Below are 27,151 nucleotides of genomic sequence, written 5' to 3' on the forward strand. Positions count from 1 at the left end.
CCTCTCCTTTTTGAAACCATATTGCTTACGGTTAAAGTCTGTTTCATTATCTGGATCATACATGAGTTTTCTATTGGGTATATTTTTTCTTGATTATCAGTCACAGTGTTCTGACTCTTTATATTTCTCTCTTATACACACACACACACACACACACACTGGATATTTTATATAAAAAACTTTTGAGACTCCAGCTGATATTTTCTATCAGAAAGAATTCTTTCTTTCCTCTTTCTTTTATGCTAATAGAATACGGGCCTGATCCTCTCAGTCTAATCATGGATTGAGCTAGTTCAGATAAGAATTTTATCTATGGTTTATATCCATATTCCGAGGCCCTGGGCCCTCGACTGAGAGCCTAATGGGTCTTCATCTTCATAGTCATGAAAACCTACAAGAAATTGTCCTGCCTGTGAGAGTTTTGGGGCTTGGTTCTTTGACCTTTCAGTCCTTACAATTTCAAAATAAGGCATTTATCTTGAAGAGGAGATCGGCTGTGTTAGAAGTAGACCTCATCCTTCTGGTGGGACCTTGTCTGCTGAAGTCACAAAATTATGGAAATTTTCACTCTGTCTTTTTAGAAGCTTTCAGCCTAGCTTTGCAGCCCCAACATGCAGGCTCAAAACTCAGCAAATGTCCTATGGGAAAAATAGGCCATATTCATGGAACTCCTCAAATTCCAATCTCACAGCAACCTCGTCAATTTCTCTTTCCTTCAGTGGAGCTCCTCTGCACAGGCCAAGATTGACCGTTAATTCATGCCCAAATTTGGCAAATGTGCTCAGGAAAGAAAACAGTGTCAGCTACTTAAGAAACCCTCCTCATCCGGGTCTGGAATTCCAGTTCATCTAATCCTCATAATTTCTGTAACAATGCAGTATCTTTTAAAATAGTGTATCTGATTTTTTCTAGTTTCTGGATGAGCAGCACTACATTGTCATATCTGTTACATGCTACATGGAAGCACAAGAAATAATCTTCTACCTGCCCACTGTAATTACTTTATTAACTTGTCTCCTAAGTTCTACTCTTGTCCCCTTCCCTCCCAGAGCAGCCGGAGTGTTCCCTTTTAAGTCTTCCCTGTCACTCACTTGCTCAAAACTCTCCAGTGGCTTCCCTTCAGACTTAAGATAAATTTAGGTTCATTTTCAGGGTCTACAAAATCCCACACAGTCTTATTGCTATTTCTTCTTTACCTAAGCTCCCACCACTCTCCCCTTTGCTCACTCAATTCCAGCTATACTGATCTTCTTTCCATTTCTCAAACACAGTAACATGTTCCCATCTCAGAATCTTTGCACTTGTTATAGATCATCTACTGGATGGCTCTTCCCTCAGCTCTTCATAAGACTTTCCTTTTACTTCATTCGGGAGCTCTGTGCAAATGTCACCTTCACAAAGAGGACTTTCCTCACCTCTGTGTCTCCTTAACCTGCTGCTTTAGTTTTAATCATGGCATTTACCTAATATATTGTGTATTTTTTTTGCCAGTTTTCTGTCTCCCACTAGGCAGTAAGCTCCATAAGAGTGGAAACTATGTTTTGTTCACTATTCTACCCCAGGACTTAAAATAATGCATAGCCTGTAGTAAGTGCTTAATAATTTTGTGGAATGAATTAGATACTGCTTACCTTGAAGAATTCTCAATTAAGCAGATGAATGATTGGAGTAAGTTGAAAGTACTCTACAGACTGTTTTAGAGCAGGTGGAGCACTGATGGAGTTGTCAGACAAGGCCTCAGTAAGGTGGTGATTCTGGAGCTGAGTGTCGAAAACTGAGTATTGATGTATTCAGATCAGAAAGAATAGAGAACTCAATGTATTTGAACAAACTTGTATTCAGGAAACAGTGGAGCTACAAAAAGGGGGTCGGTGATAGGAAATGACATCAGACATATCTGGGAAGCAAGGCAGGGGCAAAATCACAAAAGTCTTTGGATATCAGAATAAAGAATTTGGATATCAGAATAAGGAATTTGGACTTTACCTTAAAGTCCAAATTTTTAAGGTAAGGAAAGATGCTATTAGATGTATATATTTGTATATATTTCAGTAGTCCGCACTGCAATAATCACACTAAAACTTTAAGTAAATTGATACAGAAAATCCCTGATTTGTTTGTCAGAACCTGATTTCAACACATAAGTCCTTATCCCACTGACTGTGTAACCTAGGGAAGGCATCATTTCCTCTTCTGAGCCTCAGGTCTTCATTCTTAGCAGGAGAAGACTGTAAGCTTCTAAGAGCCATTCCGTCACTGAGCCTGTGGTTGTTCATATGCTTTAACTAGATTCTTTGGGAAGAAACGTGTAATATTTTTTCTACATTAGCCAGAAATAATTAAAACTTCCAATTCTTGCCAATCTAAATTCAATTCTCCTCTGAGATTTTCTAACTTTTAGGTCAGATGCCAAGAGACTAGCTTCCTGGGATAAAACTATCCAAGCAGAAGCAGCAAGTCCTTTTTTTCCCTCTGCCTGGGATGGGGATGCAGGTGGGAGGAGGGAGTGTTAGAATGAGTCTTTTTCTTGCAGTTGTGATTCCAAAGAATCCCTACCCTGCATCCGATGTGAACACTGAGAAGCCCAGCATCCACAGCAGCACCAAAACTGTCTTGGAGCATCAACCAGGGCAGAGAGGGCGTAAACCAGGAAAGAAGCGGGGCCGGACACCCAAGCCCCTAATTCCCCATCCCATCTCTACCCCATCCAAGTCAGCTGAGCCTTTGAAATTCCCAAAGAAGAGGGGTCCCAAACCTGGCAGTAAGGTAGGTAAAAATGTGGGTTTGCCAGCAAGGGATAAATGGTTATAAAGGGATAACTCATCCATATCCATCCATCTTAGAAAGGAATGTGTCTGACTCTATTCTCCACCTTGTGTGTGCTTTTAAGGAGAATCTCCTATATTGTCATCCCTATTTTAGCTACTTAGCTGGGAGTTGGTAATGTTAGAAATAAGATAGTATGGATAAAAAACAAATTTTTACTTTGAAAGTTACATTCATGGGAATTCTGGTCTGATATCCTCAATAGATGAAAGGCTCTGCTCCTAATTGTTACTAACCTACACAAAGTGGATGCCCAGGTATGTGATCAGAAGGAGAAAATTGACACTGTAAATGTATTTATTTTTCTGTCCCTATACCTTCTTTAAAAAAAAAAAAGGAAATTATTGAATATTTACTAAGGATCAGGCTCTGTACTTGACACCATTACATATCATATGATCTTCACAAAACCCTAGGAGATAAGTAGTGTTACTGTTAAATAGTCTAGTAAATTGAGACTTAGAGATGGGAAATGACTTCCCTACAGTCACACAGCTAATAAATGGCAAAGGCTACAGAGATGGATCTCCAGATCTTCTAGTTCTAAGATCACTGCTGCCCCATCACATATTCACTCACATTTCCCAAGGAAGGTAACACTTAACCTCTGGTGTTGGAAAAAAACTGCTGGGTCGAGCTTCACTGAGCACTGTTACTGAAAGTGCCACCGTAGTCATGACCAGGTCTCAATGTGTATCTTCCCTCAGAAAACCGTTCATATGAAACTTCCTCAGCTGCTTCTCTAAGGCTTCCTTTGGCATCATCTTCTCCGATCACTTCCTAAGTCTCAGAGAATTTCTCTGCAGCTCCCTCCCAAACTAGACTACCTGAGTTCCAGTGTGAGAATAATATCCAGTTCTCCTTAGGCATTCCATTTCAATTTCCTAAGTTCTTCTCTAGGTTTGATTGTTTGGGTGGGTTTGTTTTGTTTCTTAGCTCCAGCTGGCCTCAGTCCTTCTAGAATATAAGCTCCTGAAGGTCAAGAACCTAGTCTTCTCTTTTCCTCCTGCCCATGCCCTATATCTCAGTCTCTTGGGAAATGTTCAATATATGCAGGATGGATGGATGGATGGATAGATAGATAGATGATTTTAGTGATGATTTCCAATTAAGAATATCCCTTATTTATTGGTTTTGAATTCTTGATATCACATCCTGATCCTTCTATGTAATGCATAATACTCCCAATCTCCTATCATTAACCCTTAACCCAGATCCTGAGTCATTTTTGTCTCTATTACTCTCTTCTCATTCTCATGCTATGGAGGAGAGGCTGAAGGCTCTAAAAACTCCAAGGCCAGGGAAGTCATGCTTTTGATGATGTGAGGGCACCTTGACAGTTAGATTAAAAAGGCAGAAAACTTGGCCATGAGGCTCCAAAGACAGAAAGAACCAATAAGCAGAAACTCAAGCAAATAGGCTTTATCTCAACCTTAAAGGAACAGTTAAATCTATTTCAAAATGCGAGTAGTAATCTCCCATCACTAGAGGTATTTCATCAGGTATTTCATCAAGTACCCAGGTACTGATATGGATGTTTTTAAGGAGTGGGATGTAAAAATATTAGGTAGATAGTTGGATTAAGTAACCTTTAAGATCTTTCAAAGCTAAGAACTATGATTCTATGATTGCTTCAGCTCTGCTTTCAGGAAGTCCTAAACATGGTAACCAAAGTTCTTTTTCTTTCCAGTCCTCTTAAAAGCAATAACTTTCATCTAATACTGTATTTTATGGCCTGGCATTTGACTCCCTAATTCCCCTTCCTGTGATTTTGCCTATTCCTGTAAGTGTATAGGCCTCTACTTAACCCATGACCCTTATAATCATTTTTGAAGCAAAGTGATCTTGTGATAAGAGCATAGGCTTTGAAGCTAGAGAAACTTAGATTTATATCTCATCTCCACTTGTTACCACTGTGTTGACTTTGAGAAAGCTTTGAGTAAGGCTAAGAGCCCAAATTTTCTCACCAATAGAATGGATAACATATGAATAGATATAATACAAGTAAATGTACCTATCTCAAATAATAATAATGCTTTACATCTTTCTGCTTTTTTCTCCAATATTTGGGAACCAAAACTCACCAGGTTTGTTTCTTCAGGAACCCCCATGAAATCCTACCAACTCAGTAAAGTTGAACTATTTCCTTTCTTTCCTGACTCATTGCTTATTTAGATTTTTACTTGTGGCAATATCAAAAACAGAAGAAAATGTCCATGTCCTATGTGTGCTTTGAATGTTCCATAAGGGTTTGCATGACTGCTTTGACAGGCAGAGCCATCCTGTATATATGCCTGCGGTCACTGAGCTCTCTCTCTGATACACTCCTAGAAGGCAGTCAGGTTTATACAGCTCCCAGAGTGGACCCTACATGTGACATTTAGTAAAAATGGATTTCTGGATCTCAGTGATGGTTATGTTTTCCTTGCATTCAGAAAGGCTTTTTAGAAAACTGTTTCTTGGAGGAAAAAACAACCTTCTGAGATCTTTCTCCCCCAGAGATTGCCCAGAACAGTATAGAGGAGATATTAGATTTTTCTCAAATGATTTTTATTACTGCTCCCATTATTGGTATTCTATACTGTATGCTTCATTGAAAGACATTTATGACACTTATCATATGCCAAGTATCATGTCAGAATGGTAAGCAGAATTAGACCCTCGGCAAGCACCAAGCTAATAGGGGACCCCAGTGTATAAATATATGGCGAAAATACACTGTGACAAATGCAGCCATGCAGAGTCCAGGAACAGCACAAAAGAGGCAGTGACTAGAGGAAATCTAGAAAGACTTCCTGGGTAAACAGATACTTATAAGATGAAAAAAAAGGTATTCTAGGCAACACAGATAGTTTATTATTATAAAGGCAAGGACTAGATATAACTGCAGGTTTTTAGGGAAGTACTATAGTTAGAGATTACTGGAATACAAGGTTTAAGATAAGAGATGGCAGGTAATAAGCCAACAAGGTAGACAGAGGAAAGTAGTTTGTGGAGTTAGGGGAAGGGATGTTTCCATTTTTCAACAGAGAAACAAACTGATGTCAAAGTAGACTTAGGTCGCAGCATTTTTTTTTTCCTTTTTTGCTTTTTTTCTGTCTAACTAATAAAACACCCAGACTTCAGATAATAATACTGAATACATATAAAAGATAGTGAATTAAGCTCTGGCTATACAGAAGCCCAGAATCTTACACATAGATTGAGAGAATATTTACTAAGCATCTACTATTTTTTCAGCTTTGAACAAGATGCTATTTGGAAATATATATATATAATATATATCATATGATATCACTTATATATGAAATCTGGGATACAGATGAACTTATTTACAAAATAAACATACTGATATAGAAAACAAACTTATGGCTACCAAAGGGCAAAGTGGGAGAAGAGGTCAGTTAGGAGGTTGGTATTACCAGATACACACTACTGTATATAAAACAGATAAACAGCAAGGTCCTACTGTATAGCACAGGGAACTATGTTCAATATATTGTAATAACCTATAATGGAAAAGAATCTGAAAAAGAATATATATGTGTGTTTGTATATATATCTGACTCACTTTACCATGCACCAGAAACTAATACAACATTGTAAATCAGCTATACTTCAATTTAAAAAAAAAAGAAAGAAATAACACAGTCCCATCCACAAACGTATTCCAGTTTCATGGGTGCGTTGCGTGCTAAGAATAGAGGAATGAGAAGACAAGTTACCTGTCATGGGTAGCAAACTTTTCCTCATCCATTTTGACAGAGGAAACCTCGGACTTTGCTGAACCCACCACCCACCTCACCAACAACCAGCACCCCTGAACCGGACACCAGCACTGTACCCCAAGATGCTGCCACCATACCCAGCTCAGCCATGCAGGCCCCCACAGGTAAGCGCAGATCACAGTATTAGCTGCAACAAGCCCCAGGCCCCAGTGTCTGTACTGTCTCTCATACTGTGCCAATAATTAGCCCCCTGATGGAGCACGCGCACTTAGCCGTGTCCTACTCTTTCAACTCCACGGACTGTAACCCTCCAGTCTCCTCTGTCCATGGAATTTTTCAGCAAAGATACTGGAGTGGGTTGCCATTTCCTCCTCCAGGGGCTCTTCCCAACCCAGGGATCAAAGCTGCATCTGCCTGCATCTCTGGCGGATTTTCACCCACGAAGCCATCAGGGTAGCCCAATTAGCCCCCTATCCATTTATAAATCTGAACAGAATCTTTAAAAAAAAATTTAATTTGATGTTTGAAATAACTTCAGAGACATCTCCATTCTGTCAAAATGATCCAAGAAACTTCGGTAGATGTTCTGTGAACTTAGAGTTGGGGATCTAGGGCTTGGGGGGGGATGGACATGAAGCCAGCACCAGGAGCTCACTGACTCAGGTTGTAATTATACCCATCCTTTCCAGTTTGGGGTGCTCCCTCCTTAGTGATCCCTTCCTGAACCCTTCCAGCATTATAATTATTCTGCCACCACTCAAATACGTATGACACTGCTCTGATTTTTTTAATTTTTGATGGTGGCAATTTTTGGTACTGTGAAAGTGTTTTTTATTTTGGAGACAAATCAGTGTATGTTTGATTCAAAGCAAAATCTGATAACCATAGTGAGTGGGTAATCACTTGGGTTGTACATATCTGTTTCCATTTCATAAACTATATGAAAGTAACTCTAAAAGAGCTACCCCTTTAGAATAGATGTACAGCCTCCCAGTAGGGTAGCTATTGACAAAAAGAACAATATTCATTTTCATGTGTAAATTAAGATATATGTGTGAAAACATCTTCTTAGGGAAATCTAAGGAATTGGAATGATCCTCATGGAAGTTAAGGTAGTCTTTTCCTTAGGAGTTGAGTTTGTCTCCACCCTAGAATGTTAGTGCTTGAAGGGAAGCCCAGTCATTTCCTCTCCAAATAACCTTTGGAAAAGAACAGAGCCTGCTGGTAACATTTATGTTCAGCTCTGATCAGGGTACTATCACATGATTTCTCCAAATGTGTCTTATGCATCTAGCCTCAGCCAGTTACTGGGTTTGCTTAGTCCAAAAATGTTACTAGATTGATGAACAAAGTTTAGGATCTTAGCTCCATGGATGAGGAAGTAAAGATAGATGAACACCTCGGCGAAGATATTAATTCCATTTTCTAACCTATGACATGCCCACTAGATTCCTGTATACCTGCTTGTTTATTCCATATCATTCTAAATATCAGTTAGGTGCCTGGGTGCATTTTCAACAAAACCTAGATGATTCATACCAGTGGAAGCCTCATGACTGTGCCTCACTATTCAATTAAAATGATGTAACTCATCTCTTCTGGTGGTCACTAAGCTGAAACCCACCCCTTGGTCTGAATCTCATAGCTAAGAAAAATGGCAGCTTGACTTTGTATCCCCGTTTCTTGCTCTTGGCCAGGCACTATAGCAATTTTCACTGATCACTGTTTCACCATCCTGACTGGACCTTTGCTCTTTCTGTGTGATCTTGCTGTAACTTCTTTTCTGATCTCAGGTTACACACTTATACAATGATACAGTTAGTCCAAGTTACCTTTATAGACCCTTCAACTGTTAACAATAAAAGCTCTCATAGATTGAAAGCTGTGTGCCATGCTATATCCTTTATTACCAGCGTTTCATTTTTTTTAACTGCACAACACTTTTTATTTTCATCAGAATTATATACATGAGAACAGTTTAAAGGAAAAATAGACTACAAGAATTATTATAAAAAGAAGAGGAACTGACCCCCTCTATTCCCTGTCATTTACTTCTCACCAAAGGCAGTCACTTCTGGTTTAGCTGACTCTTATTTACTTTCATATATGTAAATAGAATGCTTATATTGCTTTTTTTTTAACTTGAGGTATTTTTGTACCAACACACTTTAATTCTTCCTTTTCTTTTTCTGGCAACCCAGGATTTAACTCTTCTTAATCTCTTTGCCTGTTACCCACCCACACATACTTGCCTCTCTTAATAAGATGATATTATAATTATGATTAGATTGAAATACTATAGTGTGTTATTGTAACTTGTATTATGCTAGTCTCAATTGAGCCCTGTAGAGTACTATGATTATTTTTCCTTTGTTGTACAAAACTTTGTTTTAGATTAAGTCTTGACCTTTTTTGTTATGTGTTTATTTTGCTATGTACTTACTAGCTCAGCCTTACAGTCTCTTACTGCTGTATACATCTTTCTTCTTTATGTTCAAGCATGTTCATCTCTCTTTTGTGTTATCCCAGTTTGCTCCTTTATTTTACAATGTAATCTTTATTTTACCATGGAATCTTCCCTAGATTTTTATCTTCAGTTTTGTGTGAAACCTGTTTATTCTCTTTGAAGCTTCTCTTCATCCCCATTATTCTGAAATTTTACCTAGGATATGAGTATTTTTACTCACCATGTGGACATATAGTGTGCCCATTCCATCATTTGGTTTCTTGAAACTTTCTTAAATTTATCAATGATTTTCCCTCACTTTTTCTCTACTTACTCTTCCTGGCTTATCTTCAGATGTTGAACCTCCTGAAGTCATCCACCCTCTTTCTTCTTATTCCTATTCTCTTTGTCTTTTTGTTCAACTTTCTTCAAGCTTTCCACAACTGTATCTTCTAAACTCTTTGCTGAGTTTCTTATTCCTGGCAATTTTTTAAAAAAATTATTATTTCTCTAGTGGTATTTTCCAAAGGGTATTTACTCTGCATAAAGGGACTTTACATACATTTAGGAATTTGGTCACATATGTTTAGAAAATGCCTACACTCTTCTTACCCACTCTTGGTATTTGCATCTGCTATGAAGAACTCTTTTGTTTTATCGATTTTTTTACTAGACTAATTTTTTTTTTTTAGTTTCACAGCAAATTTGAGCAGGAGGTATAGGATATATTTCCCATATACTCCTTACCCCCCACGCGTTTCACCTTCTCCATTATCAACGTCCCCCACCAGTGTAGTATGTTTGTTTCAATAATGAGCATCATTACCATCCAAGGTCCATAGTTTACATTAGAGCTCTTACTTGGTGTTGTACTTTCTATGGATTTTGACAAATATATAATGACATGTATCCACCATTATAGAATCTCACAAAATAATTTAACTGCTCTAAAAATCCTTTGTATTCTGCCTAGTCATTCTTACCTCGCTACTCATCTCTGACAGCCACTGACCTTTTTACTGTCTCTATAATTTTACCTTTTCCAGAATGTCATAAAATTTAAATCATTCAATATACTTAGCCTTTTCAGATTGGTGTTTTCATTTAATGATATATATATATATATAAATTTCCTCTGTGTCTTTTCGTGGCTTGATAGCTCACTTATCAAGTGCTGAATAACATACCATTGTCTGGCTATACCAGCAGTTTTATAATATGAATTTTACATTTAGGTCTGTATCTATTTTGAGTTAATTTTTGTGAAGGGTATAAAATCTATGTCTAGGTTCACTTTTTTGCATGTGTCTATCCAGTTGTCTCAGTACTATTTGTTGAAAAAACATGAAAAAACGTATCTTTGTTCCACTGTACTGCATTTGCTCCGTTGTCAGAGATCAGTTCACTGTATTTGTGTTGGACTATTTTGGACCTAACAGAAGCAGAAGATATTAAGAAGAGGTGGCAAGAATACACAGAAGAACTGTCCAAGAAATATCTTCACAACCCGGATAATCACAATGCTGTGATCACTCATCTAGAGCCAGACATCCTGGAATGTGAAGTCAAGTGGGCCTTAGAAAGCATCACTACGAACAAAGCTAGTGGAGGTGATGGAATTCCAGTTGAGCTGTTTCAAATCCTGAAAGATGATGCTGTGAAAGTGCTGCACTCAACATGCCAGCAAATTTGGAAAACTCAGCAGTGGCTACAGGACTGGAAAAGGTCAGTTTTCATTCCAATCCCAAAGAAAGGCAATGCCAAAGTATGCTCAAACTACCACACAACTGCACTCCTCTCACATGCTAGTAAAGTAATGCTCAAAATTCTCCAAGCCAGGCTTCAGCAGTATGTGAACTATGAACTCCCTGATGTTCAACCCGGTTTTAGAAAAGGCAGAGGAACCAGAGATCAAATTGCCAACATCCGCTGGATCATGGAAAAAGCAAGAGAGTTCCAGGAAAACATCTATTTCTGCTTTATTGACTATGCCAAAGCCTTTGACTGTGTGGATCATAATAAACTGTGGAAAATTCTGAGAGAGATGGGAATACCAGACCACCTGACCTGCTTCTTAAGAAATCTGTATGCAGGTCAAGAAGCAACAGTTAGAACTGGACATGGAACGACAGACTGGTTCCAAATAGGAAAAGGAGTACTTCAAGGCTGTATATTGTCACCCTGCTTATTTAACTTCTATGCAGAGTACATCATGAGAAACACTGGGCTGGAAGAAACACAAGCTGGAATCAAGATTGCTGGGAGAAATATCAATAACCTCAGATATGCAGATGATACCATCCTTATGGCAGAAAGTGAGAGGAACTTAAAAGCCTCTTGATGAAAGTGAAAGAGGAGAGTGAAAAAGCTGCCTTAAAGCTCAACATTCAGAAAACAAAGATCATGGCATCTGGTCCCATCACTTCATGGGAAATAGATGGGGAATCAGTAGAAACAATGTCAGACTTTATTTTTGGGGGCTCCAAAATCACTGCAGATGGTGACTGCAGCCATGAAATTAAAAGACACTTACTCCTTGGAAGAAAAGTTATGACCAACCTAGATAGCATGTTCAAAAGCAGAGACATTACTTTGCCAACTAAGGTCCGTCTAGTCAAGGCTATGGTTTTTCCAGTGGTCATGGATGGATGTGAGAGTTGGACTGTGAAGAAGGCTGAGCACCGAAGAATTGATGCTTTTGAACTGTGGTGTTGGAGAAGACTCTTGAGAGTCCCTTGGACTGCAAGGAGATCCAACCAGTCCATTCTGAAGGAGATCAGCCCTGGGATTTCTTTGGAAGGAATGATGCTGAAGGTGAAACTCCAGTACTTTGGCCACCTCATGCAAAGAGTTGACTCATTGGAAAAGACTCTGATGCTGGGAGGGATTGGGGGCAGGAGGAGAAGGGGACAACAGAGGATGAGATGGCTGGATGGCATCACGGACTCGATGGACGTGAGTCTGAGTGAACTCCAGGAGTTAGTGATGGACAGGGAGGCCTGGTGTGCTGCGATTCATGGGGTCTTAAAGAGTCGGACATGACTGAGCGACTGAACTGAACTGATTTTGGGGTTCTGTTCCATTGATTTGTCTGTTCTTTCACCAAAGCCAAAGCAAAACAATGCCCTGTTGTGGATATGACTGGTGATGGAAGTAAAGTCCGATGCTATGAAGAACATTATTGCATGGGAACCTGGAATGTCAGGTCCATGAATCAAGGTAAATTGGAAGTGGTGAAACAGGAAATGGCAAGTGTGAACATCGACATTTTAGGAATCTGTGAACTAAAATGGACAGGAATGGGCAAATTTAATTCAGATGACTGTTACATCTAAACTGTGGGCAAGAATCCCTTAGAAGAAATGAAGTGGCCCTCATAGTCAACAAAGAGTCCGAAATGCAGTACCTGAGTGCAGTGTCAAAAACAACAGAATGATCTCTGTTCGTTTCCAAGGCAAACCAGAAATCAGTACCACAGTAATCCAAGTCTATGCCCCAACACACTAATGCTGAAGAAGCTGAAGTTGAACAGTTCTATGATGACCTACAAGACCTTCTAGAACTAACACACACAAAAAGATGTCCTTTTCATCATAGGGGACTGGAATGCAAAAGTAGGAAGTCAAGAGATACCTGGAGTAACAGGCAAGTTTGGCCTTGGAGTACAAAATGAAGCAGGGCAAAGGCTAACCGAGTTTTGCCAAGAGAACACAATGATTGTGGCAAACACCCTCTTCCAACAACACAAGAGAAGACTCTACACATGGACATCACAAGATGGTCAATACTGAAATCAGATTGATTATATTCTTTGCAGCCAAAGATGGAGAAGCTCTCTATACAGTCAACAAAAACAAGACTGGGAGCTGACTGTGGCTCAAATCATGAACTCCTTACTGCCAGATTCAAGCTTGAAGAATGTAGGGAAAACCACCAGACCATTCAGTAGACCACTAAACCAAATCCCTTATGATTATACAGTGGAAGTGACAAATAGATTCAGTCTAATAGATTGAATAGATTAGATCTGATAGAGTGCCTGAAGAACTGTGGATGGAGGTTTATAACATTGTACAGGAGTCTGTGATCAAAACCATCCCCAAGAAAAAGAAATGCAAAAAGGCAAAATGGGTTGTCTGAAGAAGCCTTACAAATAGCTGAGAAAAGAAGAGAAGCGAAAGGCAAAAAAGAAAAGGGAAGAAATAGCCATCCAAATGCAGAGTTCCAGAGAATAGCAGGGAGAAATAAGAAGGCCTTCCAAAGTGATCAGTGCAAAGAAATTGAGGAAAACAATAGAATGAGTAAGACTAGAGATCTCTTTAAGAAAATTAGAGATACCAAGGAAACATTTCATGCAAAGATGGGCACAATAAAGGACAGAAATGGTTATGGACCTAACAGTAGCAGAAGATATTAAGAAGAGGTGGCAGGTATACACGGAACTATACAAAAAAGATCTTAATGACCCAGATAACCATGATGGTGTAATCACTCACCTAGAGCCAGACATCCTGGAGTGCGAAGTCAAGTGGGCCTTAGGAAACATCACTACGAACAAAACTAGTGGAGATGATGAAATTCCAGCTGAGCTATTTCAAATCCCAGATGGTGATGCTGTCAAAGTGCTGCACTCAATATGCCAGCAAATGTGGAAATTCAGCAGTGGCCCCAGAACTGGAAGAGGCCAGTTTTCATTCCAATCCCAAAGAAAGGCAGTGCCAAAGAATACTCAAACTACCGCACAATTGCACTTATCTCACACGCTAGCAAAGTAATACTGACAGTTCTCCAAGCCAAGCTTCAGCAATACGTGAGCCATGAACTTCCAGATGTTCAAACTGGATTTAGAAAAGGCAGAGGAACCAGTGATCAAATTTCCAACATCCATTAGATCATCGAAAAAGCAAGAGAGTTCCAGAAAAACATCTGTTTCTGCTTTATTGATTATGCCAAAGCCTTTGACTGTGTGGATCATGACAAACTGTGGAAAATTCTGAAAGAGATGGGAATACCAGACCACCTGACCTGCCTCCTGAGAAATCTGTATGCAGGTCAGGAAGCAACAGTTAGAACTGGACATGGAACAACAGACTAGTTCCAAATCAGGAAAGGAGTCCATGAAGGCTGTATATTGTCACCCTGCTTATTTAACTTATATGCAGAGTACATAGTAGAAAATGCCAGGCTGGATGACACACAAGCTGGAATCAAGACTGCCGGGAGAAATATCAATAACCTTAGATATGCATATGACATCACTGTAATGGCAGAAAGCAAAGAGGAACTAAAAAGCCTCGTGATGAAAGTGAAAGAGGAGAGTGAAAAAGCTGGCTTAAAACTCAGCATTCAAAAAACGAAGATCATGGCATTGGGTCCCATCACTTCATGGCAAATAAATAGGGAAACAATGGAAACAAGTGACAGACTTTGTTTTCTCAGGCTCCGGGATCACTGCAGATGGTGACTGCAGCCATGAAATTTTTTTAAAAGATGCTTGCCCCTTGGAAGAAAAGCTCTGATCAACCTAGACAGCATATTAAAGAACAGAGACATTACTTTCCTGACAAAGGTCTGTCTAGTCAAAGTTATGGTTTTTCCGGTAGTCATATATAGATGTGAGAGTTGGACCGTAAAGAAAACTGAGTGCTGAAGTTTTGATGCCTTTAAACTGTGGTGCTGGAAAAGACCCTTGAGTGTCCTGTGGACTGCAGAGAGATCAAACCAGTCAGTCCTAAAGGAAATCGGTCCTGAATATTCATTAGAAGGATTGATGCTGAAGCTGAAGCTCCAAAACTTTGGCCACCTGATGCAAACAACTGACTGATAGGAAAAGACCCTGGGAAAGACTGAGGGCAGGAGGAGAGGGGACGACAGAGGGTGAGATGGCTGGAGGCCATCACTGACTCGATGGACGCTAGTCTGAGTGAACTCCGCGAGTTGGTGATGGACAAGGAGGCCTGGCGTGCTGCAGTTCATGGGGTCGCAAAGAGTCGGACACGACTGAGCGACTGAACTGAACTGATCCATGAACATGGGGATATCGCTCCATTTATTTAGGTTTTTTATTATTTTACTCATCAGAGTTTTATAGTTTTCCTCATATAAATCTTGTACATATTTTGCTAGATTTATACCTAAGTATTTTATTTTTGAAGGTGCTACAAGGTAAATGGTATTGTTTTTAATTTCAAATTATACTTATTCATTACTGTTTTATAGGAAAGGATTGACTTTTGTATATTTATACCTTGCAATCTTGTTACAACTGCTTATTAGTTCTGTGAATTATTTTTGCATTCTCTCCATAGATGATCATGTCATCTATCAACAAAAGGAAGTTTTATTTCTTCCTTCCAAAATTGTATAATTTTATTTCCTTTTCTCATCCTATTACATTAGTTAGGACTTTGAGCACACGGTTAAAAACTGTGGTAAGAGGAAATATCCTTACCTTGTTCCTGATCTTAGTGGGAAAACTTCTAGTTTTTCACTGTTAAGTATGATGTTGACTGTGGAGTTTTTGTTGACATTCCTTATGAAGTTGAGGAAGTTCCCCTCTCTTCCTAGTTTGCTGAGAGTTTCCATCATGAATGGGCCTTGGATTTTTTGCCACATGTTTTTTCTGCATCTACTTTTAGGTGATATTTCTTCTTTAGCTTCTTGATGTGATGGATTACATTGATTTTCAAATGAAGAGTTTGGAAATACATACATGCGATAAACTCCATTTGATTTTAGTGTATAATTCATTTTGTATGTTGTTGAATTCAGTTTGCTCATATTTTCTTTGACGATTTTTACCTCTGTGTTCATGAGAAATATTGGTCTGTAATTTTCTTGCGAAGTTGTCTCATTTTGGTAGTGGGATAATGCTGGCCTCATAAATGAGCTAAGAGGTACTCTCTCTGCTTCTGTCTTCTGAAAGAGATTATAGAGAATTGGTAGAATGTATTGTTTTTTTAATGTTTGGTAGAATTCACCAGTAAACCCCATCTAAGCCAAGTGCTTTCTATTTTGGAAGGTTATTAATTATTGATTGATTCAGTTTCAGTAAATAAGGGCCTATTCAGAATGTCTTTTTCTTTTTGTGTGAGTTTTGGTAGAATGTGTCTTTCAGCAAATTGGTCCATTTCATCTTGATATCAAATTTGTCAGCATAGAATTAGTCATAGTACCTTTTAAAGACCATGGATCTGTAGTGATCCATGAGTGATCCATCTCTTTCGATGTCTGATATTAGTAATTTGTGTCATCTCTCTTTTATTATTAGCATGTCTAAAGGCTTATTGGTTTTATTGATCTTTTTAAGGAACCAACCTTTGGTTTTGGGCTTCCCTGCTGGCTCTGACACTAAAGAATCTGCCTGTGATGCAGGAGACCTGTGTTCAATCCCTGGGCCTGGAAGATCCCCTGGAGAAGGGAATGGCTACCCACTCCAGTATTCTTGCCTGGAGAATTCCATGGACAGAGGAGGCTGGCAGGCTGTACAGTCCATGGGGTCACAAAGAGGTAGACACAACTAAGCAACCAACACTTTCACTTTCAACCTTTTGTTTCATTGATTTTTCTGTTGACTTCTAATTTTTGATTTATTGATTTGTGCTCTACTGTTTATTTTCTTCTGATTATTTGGATTTAGTTTTCTCTTTTTCTAAAAGTGGAAGCTTAGATTATTGACTTTAGGTCTTTCTTCTTTTATAATGTATGCATTCAGTGCTATAAATTTCCCTCTATTCACTGCTTTGGCTACACTCCACAGATTTTGATGAGTTATGTTTTCATGTTCATTTAGTTCAAAATACCTTTAAATTTCTCTTGAGATTTCTAATTTGACCCATGTGATATTTAGAAATGTGTTCTTTAAGCACCAAGTATTTAGGAATTTTTCACTTATCTTTCTGTTTCTGATTTTTTATTTAATTCCATTGTCATTTAAGAGCATACATACTGTATGATTTCTGTTGTTTTAAATTTGTTAAGGTATGTTTTGGGCTTCCCTGCTAGCTCAGCTGGTAAAGAATCCCCCTGCAATGCAGAAGACCCCAGTTTGATTCCTGAGTCGGGAAGATCCATTGGAGGATAGGTTACCCACTCCAGTATTCTTGGGCTTCCCTTGTGGCTCAGCTGGTAAAGAATCCACCTGCCATGTGGGAGACCTGGGTTCGATTCCTGGGTTCGGAAGATCCCCTGGAGAAGGGAACAGCTACTCACTCCAGTATTCTGGCCTGGAGAATTTCATGGACTGTATAGTGCTTTTTATGTGTTGGTGAATGTTTAATGTGAGCTTGAGAAGAATATGTGTTCTGCTGTTGTTGGGTGAAGTAGCCGCTAATATCAATATATCCAATTGACTGATGGTGCTTTTGAGTTCAACTGTGTCCTCCTGCTGGCTGAATATGTTCACTTCTGATAGAGGACATATCAAAATCTCCATCCATAATAATGGATTCATCAATTTCTCCTGCAAGGAGAAAAAATTCATCTGTTTCTCCTTTGTCAATTTTTGCCTACCATATTTTGTTGTTTGAGGCATACACAGTAAGAATCGATATGTCTTCTTGGCTATTTGACCTTTGATATCATGTAATGCCCCTCTTTATCTGAAAACTTTCTGTGCTCTGAAATCCGCTCTGTCTGAAATTAATATAGATACTCCCACTTTCCTCTGATTACTGTTAGCAAGGCATATCTTTCTCCATCCGTTTATCTTTAACCTATATGTATCTTTATATTTAAAGTTGGTTTCTTTTAAACAACATGGGTCTCATTTCTTGATCCAGATTGAGAATCTCTTTCTTTTAACTGGTGAACTCAGATCAGTTCAGTTCAGTTCAGTCACTCAGTCGTGTCCGACTCTTTGCGACCCCATGAATCACAGCACGCCAGACCTCCCTGTCCATCACCAACTCCCGGAGTTCACTCAGACTCATGTCCATCGAGTCAGCTATCTCATCCTTGGTCGTCCCCTTCTCCTCCTGCCCCCAATCCCTCCCAGCATCAGAGTCTTTTCCAATGAGTCAACTCTTCGCATAAAGTGGCCAAAGCATTGGAGTTTCAGCTTGAGCATCATTCCTTCCAAACACCCAGGACTGATCTCCTTTAGAATGGACTGGTTGGATCTCCTTGCAGTCCAAGGGACTCTCAAGAGTCTTCTCCAACACCACAGTTCAAAAGCATCAATTCTTCGGTCCTCAGCCTTCTTCACAGTCCAACTCTCACATCCATACATGACCACTGGAAAAACCAGAGCGTGGACTAGATGGACATTTGTTGGCAAAGTAATGTCTCTGCTTTTGAATATGCTATCTAGGTTGGTCATAACTTTCCTTCCAAGGAGTAAGTGTCTTTTAATTTCATGGCTGCAGTCACCATCTGAAGTGATTTTGGAGCCCTCCAAAATAAAGTCTGTCACTGTTTCCACTATTTCCCCATCTATTTCCCATGAAGTGATGGGACCAGATGCCATGATCTTAGTTTTCTGAATGTTGAGCTTTAAGCCGACTTTTTCACTCTCCTCTTTTACTTTCATCAAGAGGCTTTTTAGCTCCTCTTCACTTTCTGCCATAAGGGTGGTGTCATCTGCATATCTGAGGTTATTGATATTTCTCCCGGCAATCTTGATTCCAGCTTGTATTTCTTCCAGCTCAGCGTTTCTCATGATGTACTCTGCATAGAAGTTAAATAGGCAGGGTGACAATATACAGCCTTGATGTACTCCTTTTCCTATTTGGAACCAGTCTTTTGTTCCATGTCCAGGTCTAACGTTGCTTCCTGACCTGCATACAGGTTTCTCAAGAGGCCGGTCAGGTGGTCAGGTATGCCCATCTCTTTCAGAATTTTCTACAGTTTATTATGATCCACACAGTCAAAGGCTTTGGCATAGTCAATAAAGCAGAAGTAGATGTTTTTCTGGAACTCTCTTGCTTTTTACATGACCCAGCGGATGTTGGCAATTTGATCTTTAGATCATTGACATATAAAATGTTTATTGATATAATTGGATAAATATCTACCATATTTATTAGGTTTTTGTTTTTGTTTTTGTTTTGCCCTTGTACTTTGTCCTGTTTTTGTCTTCCACTGTTTTTCTGCCTTTCATGGTTTTCAATTAAGCATTTTGTATGATTCCATTCTTTCTCCTTTCTTAGCGTATCATTTTTACTTCTTTTTTACTTTTTAAAATGATTACCCTCAAGTTTGTGTTATACATAAGTAATCTAAGTCTGCTTTCAAATAACACTATACCACTTCACAGATATAAAAATCCTAATTCCTCCTTTCCGTCCTTTGTAGGATTACTGTCATTCACTTCACTTAGGGATGAGTATACATAAACATGTATATATACATATGCATGTGAACATATATAATCTAAATACATTGTTGCTATTTTTATTTTGAACAAATATCTTATCTGTTATATCGAGCTTCCTGCATAGCTCAGCTGGTAAAGGATCCACCTGCAGTACAGGAGACCCCCAATTCCATTCCTGGGTTGGGAAGTTCCCCTGGAGAAGGGATAGGCTACTCATTCCAGTATTCTTGGGCTTCCCTGATGGCTCAGGCGGTAAAGCATCTGCCTGCGCTGCAGGAGACTTGGGTTCGATCCCTGGGTTGGGAAGAGCCGAGTGACAACCCACTCCAGTATTCTTGCCTGGAGAACCCCCATGGACCAAGGAGCCTGGCAGGCTACAGTCTGTGGGGTTGCAAAGAGCTGGACATGGCTGAGCGCCCAAGCATCCATCTGCTAGATCAGTTAAGAATGAGAAAATTAAGTGCTTATTCTGCCTTCCCCTGTTTCTTCTCCTGCTCTTCTTTTCTTTTTGTAGATCCAAGTTTCTGACCTATGTTATTTTCCTTCTATCTAGAGAGTTCCGTTAACATTTCTTACAAGGCAGGTCTATAGGCAGCAAACTCTTTCAGTTTTTTTGTCTGAGAAAGGGTTTTTTTCTCCTTCACTTTAACTTTTCAAGGTACAGAATTCTAAGTTGATAGGTATTTTCTCTCAGCCCTTTAAATATCTCACTCCATTCTCTACTTGCTCACACGGCTTCTAAAGATGTAAGAATGGGGATTCTTGGGGATTCTCCTCTATAGATAAGATGGTTTTTTCCTCTGAAATCTTTCAAGATGTTATATCTTTGCTGTTCTTCGTTTTGAATGTAATATGCCTAGACGTAGCATTTTTGGTCATGTGTTCTGTTTGGTGTTCTCTGTCCTTCCTAGATCTGTGCTTTGGTGTCTGACTTTAATTTGGCCTTCAAATATTCCCTGTGTTCCTTTCTTTCTTCTCCTTCTGATCGTCCCATTATGTGTATGTTACTCCTTTTGTATGTCCCACAGTTCTTGGATACCCAGTCTGTTCTGGGTGGCTTCTTTTTCCAGTCTGCTTTTTTCTTTGCTTTTCCATTTTAGAAGTTTCTATTGAGATGTCCTCAAGTTCAGCAATTCTTTACTGTGCCCAGTCTCCTAATAAGCCCATCAAAGGCATTTCTCATTTCTATTTCAGTGTTTTTTATCTCTAGCATTGCTTTTTTATTTTTCTTAGAATTTCCATCTTTCTGCATATATTGCACATCTGTTTTGCATGCTCTCTGTGTTATTTATTAGAACTTTTAGCATAATAATTGTAGTTGTTTTAAAATTTTTATCTAATAATTCCAACATCCTTGCCGGGCCTGAGTCTACTTTTGATACTTGGTCTGTCTCTTCAGTCTGCATTTTTTGCATTGTAACTTCTTCCTGATAGCCAGGTATAATGTACTGGGTAAAAGGAATTGTTATAAATAGGCCTTTGGTAATACAGAGGTAAGGTATGCAGAAGGAGGGATATGCTATAGTCTTAGGATTAGGTCTCAGTCTTTTGGTGAGGCTGTGCTCTTGGACTGTGAACTTCACCAGGGCTTCTCAGTCCCCCTCAACTCCCCTTAGATGGGACAAGATGGCTGGAGGGGGCTAGACTTGGGTATTTCCCTTCCCCCTAGTAGGTTGGGCTCTGATCAAACCCCAGCAGGTTAAACTCTGGTAAAATAATTCTCCTGAGGGTAGACCTTGTTAAAAAGGACAGAATGCTCCAGCATACCTTTAAATGGCTCCTGTTCCTCCCTACCCTTGCTGGAAGCATGAGGGGATTTTTCTCTGGTACTTGCTGTGAGAACCTGGTTGAGCTTCTGGAGGTAAGACTCAAAAAAGTGTGGGATGCCCCCCGCTACCCCATGAGTGGATCCCCCTGAAATTTTTCACCCTGAGACTCGTTCACACTGAGCTTCCAGCAATTCATCAATTGTAGTTTAGATTTTCCTACCTCTGCACTAGTTTCTGTGCAGGTTTGTTTTTAGGAACTTGTGCTTCTCTGTGTTCATCAGTCTGTCTCTTCAGACTTGATGGGGGGCAGCAGTTTGCCCTGTGACCTCACTTTTCTGATGGGTTTTTAAAGGATTTTTCAGTTTGTTCAGCTTTTTACTTACCGTCAAGATGAAGTGGCCAATTCCACGCTCCTTACATGCTGGACCCTTCTCAGAATTTTTTTTTTAACAGCCTCGAATTCCAATTTCATGGCTGCAGTAGAAAACCAAAGCATGTGCTATGCTTAGTCGCTCAGTCGTGTCTGACTCTTTGCAACCCCATGGACTGCAGTCCGCCAGGCTCCTCTGTCCTTGGGGATTCTCCAGGCATGAATACTAGAGTGAGTTGCCATGCCCTCCTCCAGGGGATCTTACCAACCCACGGATCGAACCCAGATCTCCTGCATTGCAGGTGGATTCTTTGCCATCTGAGCCACCAGGGAAACCCCAAACCAAAGCATGACAGTATGCAAAAAATATCTTTATGACCTTAAGATTGGGAAATATTTTTTAAATAAGACAATAAGCATAAATTATAAAACAAAAAGTATTTAAACTTCCCTGGTGGTTAAGAATCTGCCTTGCAATGCAGGGGACATGGGTTTATCCCTGGCTGGGGAACTAAGATCCCACAGGCCACAGAGCAGCTAAGCCTGGCACTACAACTAGTGAGCCCACATGCTCCAGAGCCCATGTGCCACAACTAGAGAGTCTGTGTACCCGAAGGACGTATCCTCAGTGATGCAACTAAGACCCAACACATCCAAATACATAATATGTTTTTTAAAAACAGAGAAAAAGTATATAACTTTTCTATAACTAGAAAAGATAATATCAGTATATTCAACCATATTAAAATTAAAGCAGAGAAAGCTTGTCTCTCCTCCATTTGGTATCAGTTTAGGTGGCTCAGCTGGGGCTGCAGGATCCATTTCCAAGATGATTCATTCATGCAGCTAACAAAATTGGTGCTGGCTGTGGATTCTCCGCTCCACAGACGTCTCCAGCAGGTAGCTTGGGCTTACCCATACCAGGGTGACTGAGTTCAAAGAGCAAGTGTCCCCAAGAGACAGGAAGTGGAGGCTATCATTTTCTTAAGGCTTGAGCCCCAAAATTAACAGCATGTCATTTCTACCATATTCTATTGATCAAGCAGTCAAAGCCCAGATTCAAGAGAATAGGAAAGTGAAAGTGAAATCACTCAGTCGTGTCCGACTCTTTGCGACCCATGGACTGTAGCCCACCAAGCTCCTCCATTCATGGGATTCTCCAGGCAAGAATATTGGAGTGGGTTGCCATTTCCTTCTCCAGGGGATCTTCCCAACCCAGGGATCGAACCCAGGTCTCCCACATTGCAGGCAGACGCTTTAACCTCTGCACCACCAGACCCATATCTTGATGGGAAGAGGGTCAAAGAATTTTGGACCATATTTTAAAACTACCTCAGTCCACTCTCTGGATGTAAGTTATTTTTCCCACTTGGAAAATGTATTCTTCCCCTTGCAAGATTCCCCATTAAAGGTCTCAACTCTTTACAACATCAAACTTCAGATCTAGGATCTCATCATCTAAATCAGATCCAGGCAAATGGGACCTCTCAGGTGCAGTTTCTTCTCAAACTGAAGACCTGTGACCTAAAGAAATGTGTTGTCTGCTCCCCACATAACCTGCATACAGTGGTGGGATAGGCATAATAACTTATACACTTGTTAAAAGGGCAAAAAGACTGGAGGTACACGCAGTCACTGGTATGTAGAAATTCTGAAATCCAGGTGGGCATATGTTGCCAATTCCTTGATTAGATCCAATACTTTCTGAAAGTTGTTTCCATGGCTTTTTGGTTTTGTCCTGTGAGTCATCCTTCCTTTTCCACAAGAAAGCTCAGACTGCCTTCTCAGTCTTCTTCCTGATTGTAAAAGGTTGTAGATCCAAAGAATTCTTTTGTTTTGTACCATCTCAGTCCAAGCTGGCAATACTACTGCCAGAATGATTCTCTTAGAAACTTGAGAATTGAAACTGAAAAGATCTTGAAGAGGCTGTCAATGTGGGCTTAAAGGAAAGAAGAAAGTCTCAATGAAAGATGGAGGACGGGGGATACCTGCTAGGTAGTGATGGAAAGTGTGATAACATTGCCACCTGCACGAACATGGAGCTAGAAAATGTTCCTGATGAACTCAGTGAAATACTAGATTTCCAGACAGAGTAATGAAGTGCCACCTGGCTTCTCACTGCCAGTGATAAACTGTAAGATGAGAGAGATGAGCTTAAAAAAAACTAAAAATTTTAAAGTCCAGGACTCACAATATGGAAATGTTTCTCATTTCCAGTCTCTCCAGAAGGCAAATAATCCTAAGTTAAGAAAGGGTCAAAACCAGAATGGGACAATAAAAATCTTTGGTTAAGATGTCAGAATGACTTAAGACTCTGTTTCACAGACTCTTTGAGATCAAAAGGCCCTCTGAAAATCTCAAGGGCAAGTCTCACAGATTCTCTTCCTTAGACAATAGGATTTTTTAAAATCTTCAGGGCATTGTCTAACAGCAGCTATGAGGAAGACCAAAGTAGAGAAAGGCTTGTCTTCAAAAGATTTGTGACTGTGGCTTTTGACTAAAGAAATAAATCTCAGTAGTATTCATAGAAAACCACCCAAGTTTCACTCTGGTGGAAGCATTGCCATCTCAGGCTAAGAGGACCAGAGATGGTACAAAATGAACAGAATCGTTTGGACCCCAACCTTTTCCAGGCTTCTATTCAAGGCCCTCTCAACTTTACTCATCATCTTTCTGTGATCCTTTATGCTTCTCTCTGCTTCCCAGTCCCAAAGCCAGTGTCGTGTGTGTTGGGCTTTTGTTACTGCAGTGCCCTGTTTCTGGTACCACAGTCTGCTCCAGCAGCCTTCTGCTACGTAACAAGCCACTACAAAACTTCACGGCTTACAACAGCAACGTGGGCAGTGCTGGGTGGCAGCGGCTGGTCTCTCTCCCCTGCAGCGTCAGCTGTGGTGGCTTGACCAGGACCGAGGATCCACTGCTACCACAGGGCTGGCAGGCTGTCTCTGGCTGTTGGCTTCTCTCCACATGAATCCACCACAGGCTTTGCCTGCTCACACGGGGTGGTTAGGTTCCAAGAGGGAATGTCCCAAGAAGAAAGAAGTGGAAACTGCCAGTAAAATTTACATACAGTGAAATGTACATATGTTTATATATAATTTGAGTTTTAATTAATGTAAGTACCCATGTAGCCACAGCCCCAGTCAAGCTAAGAATCATTTCTACCACCCCCTGGAAGTTACCTCATGCCTCCTTAAAGTCAGTCTTCACTCTCACCTTTATTCCGATTTCTGTCACTATAGACTAGATTCTCTTGTTTCTGAACTTAATATGCAGATGACACCACCCTTATGGCAGAAAGTGAAGAAGAACTAAAGAGCCTCTTGATGAAAGTGAAAGAGGAGAGTGAAAAAGTTGGCTTAAAGCTCAACATTCAGAAAACAAAGATCATGGCATCTGGTCCCATCACTTCATGGGAAATAGATGGGGAAACAGTGGAAACAGTGGCTGACTTTATTTTGGAGGGCTCCAAAATCACTGCGGATGGTGACTGCAGCCATGAAATTAAAAGACACTTACTCCTTGGAAGGAAAGTTATGACCAACCTAGACAGTATATTAAAAAGCAGAGACATTACTTTGCCAACAAAGGTCCGTCTAGTCAAAGCTATGGTTTTTCCAGTGGTCATGTATGGATGTGAGAAAGCTGAGCACCGAAGAACTGATGCTTTTGAACTGTGGTGTTGGAGAAGACTCTTGAGAGTCCCTTGGACTGCAAGGATATCCAGCCAGTCCATTCTAAAGGAGATCAGTCCTGGGTGTTCATTGGAAGGACTAATGCTAAATCTGAAACTCCAACATTTTGCCCACCTGATGTGAAGAGCTGACTCATTTGAAAAGACCCTGATTTGGGGAAAGATTGAAGGCAGGAGGAGAAGGGGACGACAGAGGATGAGATGGTTAGATGGCATCACCAACTCAACGGACATGAGTTTGGGTAAACTCCGGGAGTTGGTGATGGACAGGGAGGTCTGGCGTACTGCGGTTCATGGGGTCGCCAAGAGTCGAACATGACTGAGCTACTGAACTGAACTGAATATATAAATGGAATTAGATTGTGTGTACTATTTTGTATTGTTTCTTTTACTCAATATAATGTTTTTGAGAAGCATTCTATCAATCAACAGTTCTTTTTTTTTTTTTACTGCCAAGTGTATTCCAACAAATAAATATTCATACACAATTTGTGTATCTGTTCTCTCCTTGATAGACATTTGGGTTGGTTGTAGTTTGAGGCTATTTTGACTAACCTGCTTTGAACATTCTGATAAGTATCTTTCCACAGACATACATTTTCATTTATTTTTATTATTCTTTATCTCTTTGAGTTCCTGCATTTTTATCTGTCTTGCGTTCAGTGAAAGAGTCATATTATGACATGGAATACTAACCATTTATTAACAGATGTGAGCCAATTCTTCTTCTATTAAATCTTCCGTCATACCCACCCGCAGGAGCCCCTGCCCATTCTTGGGCCTTTTGTGACTTATAAGATGGAACACCTTGGCTCATTCTTGCTTAAAGATTCAGCTTTCTTAGGTCTGCTGAGCCAGTTGCTACTTTGCCACTCTGCTTTCCAGCTTCCCGAGTTTTGAGGTTTTGAGTTGTCTCCTTTCTTGTTTTCTGGCTCATTTTTGTGGTTTTAAGAGAGAAGAGAGTTAAATGTATATTTCAGTTACTCTTGTTTACCCTTTTCTTTTTTTTTTCCCCTGTCTTTCTTTTTCATCTGTCACTTTCCCCATCCTGCTTCTCTCCATCTTCTTCTCTCCATCTTGCTTCCCCCTTAGAGTTAGAATGATGAAGGTGAAAGAGTCGTCAGAGGATGTCTGGCTCAGCCCCTTTGCGATGTGGGCGGCAGACCTGAGGCCCACAGAGAACACCAGTCCATCCACAGCCCACACAGCTACCGCTTTTATCTTTCTGCCTTTAACAACAAAAGAGACTTTTTGCCCTCCTGCCATTCAGTTAGTGAGCCAGGACAGTGTGAAGAAGCAGAGTACTCCCTACTCATGTGGAAGCCTAGAAGTCAGATCAGCAGAAAGAATGCTATAGCTGGTCAGGCACATGCGTCTTCTCGACAGACCAAGAGAAGCAGCTCTGGGGAGCTCTGTCTCTTTCTTCTGTGCTCACCCTGCTTCTCCCTTGCAGCACAGTGCCAGGTGGGGGGTTGCCGTTGGGAGAGTGCCCAGCTATCTTGATAGAAGAAACGAGTGAAACAAATATACAGATGGGCCCTTCAGGCCCTTTGCATGTTTTTCTTTATTCCAATTTTTTTCTATTTTCACTACTATCTTTGAGCCTAAGTCTTGATGTAGAAGATGACAAAGGAACTCTAAGGCCTAGAATGGAAAGCAAGGGAAGTCACTGGTGGCTTAACCACTTTAGGTTCAAGGCCAGGCATACACAAGCACACTCATGCTAACATTGCCATAGCCCCACAGCTCAGTACACAGAGCGTGTGAGAGATAGCAAGAATACGTAAAGCAGCCAAGAACTGAAAATGAAAGTACATCCATCTGGAAAACTGCTTAGATTTTCTTTTCAGTGTAAAGAAGACAAAGTGCAAGTTCTGTGCCTTGGCTGGTCTGGGCTGTTCTCCCAGCAGGCTGCGTTCCCAGAGCCTGTGGTCATGCGTTTGGGCTGGCAGCAGCCAGGCAGAGTCACCCTCTACTCCCTCCCACAGTGTTTCACCAGCTTA

The 27,151-nt window shown here is 40.3% G+C and overlaps 1 protein-coding gene across 8 annotated transcripts in view; it reads left to right on the forward strand.

Moving 5' to 3' along the window:
* Positions 1-27,151, forward strand: part of SCMH1 (Scm polycomb group protein homolog 1) — a 216,705-nt gene that overhangs the window by 173,017 nt on the left and 16,537 nt on the right. For 7 of the 8 annotated variants that reach the window (XM_068966207.1, XM_068966204.1, XM_068966210.1 and 4 more), the window contains 2 exons: positions 2,534-2,766; positions 6,592-6,718. The exons of the other annotated variant lie outside the window; for it this stretch is intronic. In XM_068966207.1, the coding sequence (XP_068822308.1) occupies positions 2,534-2,766; positions 6,592-6,718 (360 nt within the window). The remainder of the gene's footprint in view (positions 1-2,533; positions 2,767-6,591; positions 6,719-27,151) is intronic. 8 annotated transcript variants of the gene reach the window in all.

This window comes from Capricornis sumatraensis, chromosome 2, assembly GCF_032405125.1.
Source record: "Capricornis sumatraensis isolate serow.1 chromosome 2, serow.2, whole genome shotgun sequence".
Classification (NCBI taxonomy): domain Eukaryota; kingdom Metazoa; phylum Chordata; class Mammalia; order Artiodactyla; family Bovidae; genus Capricornis; species Capricornis sumatraensis.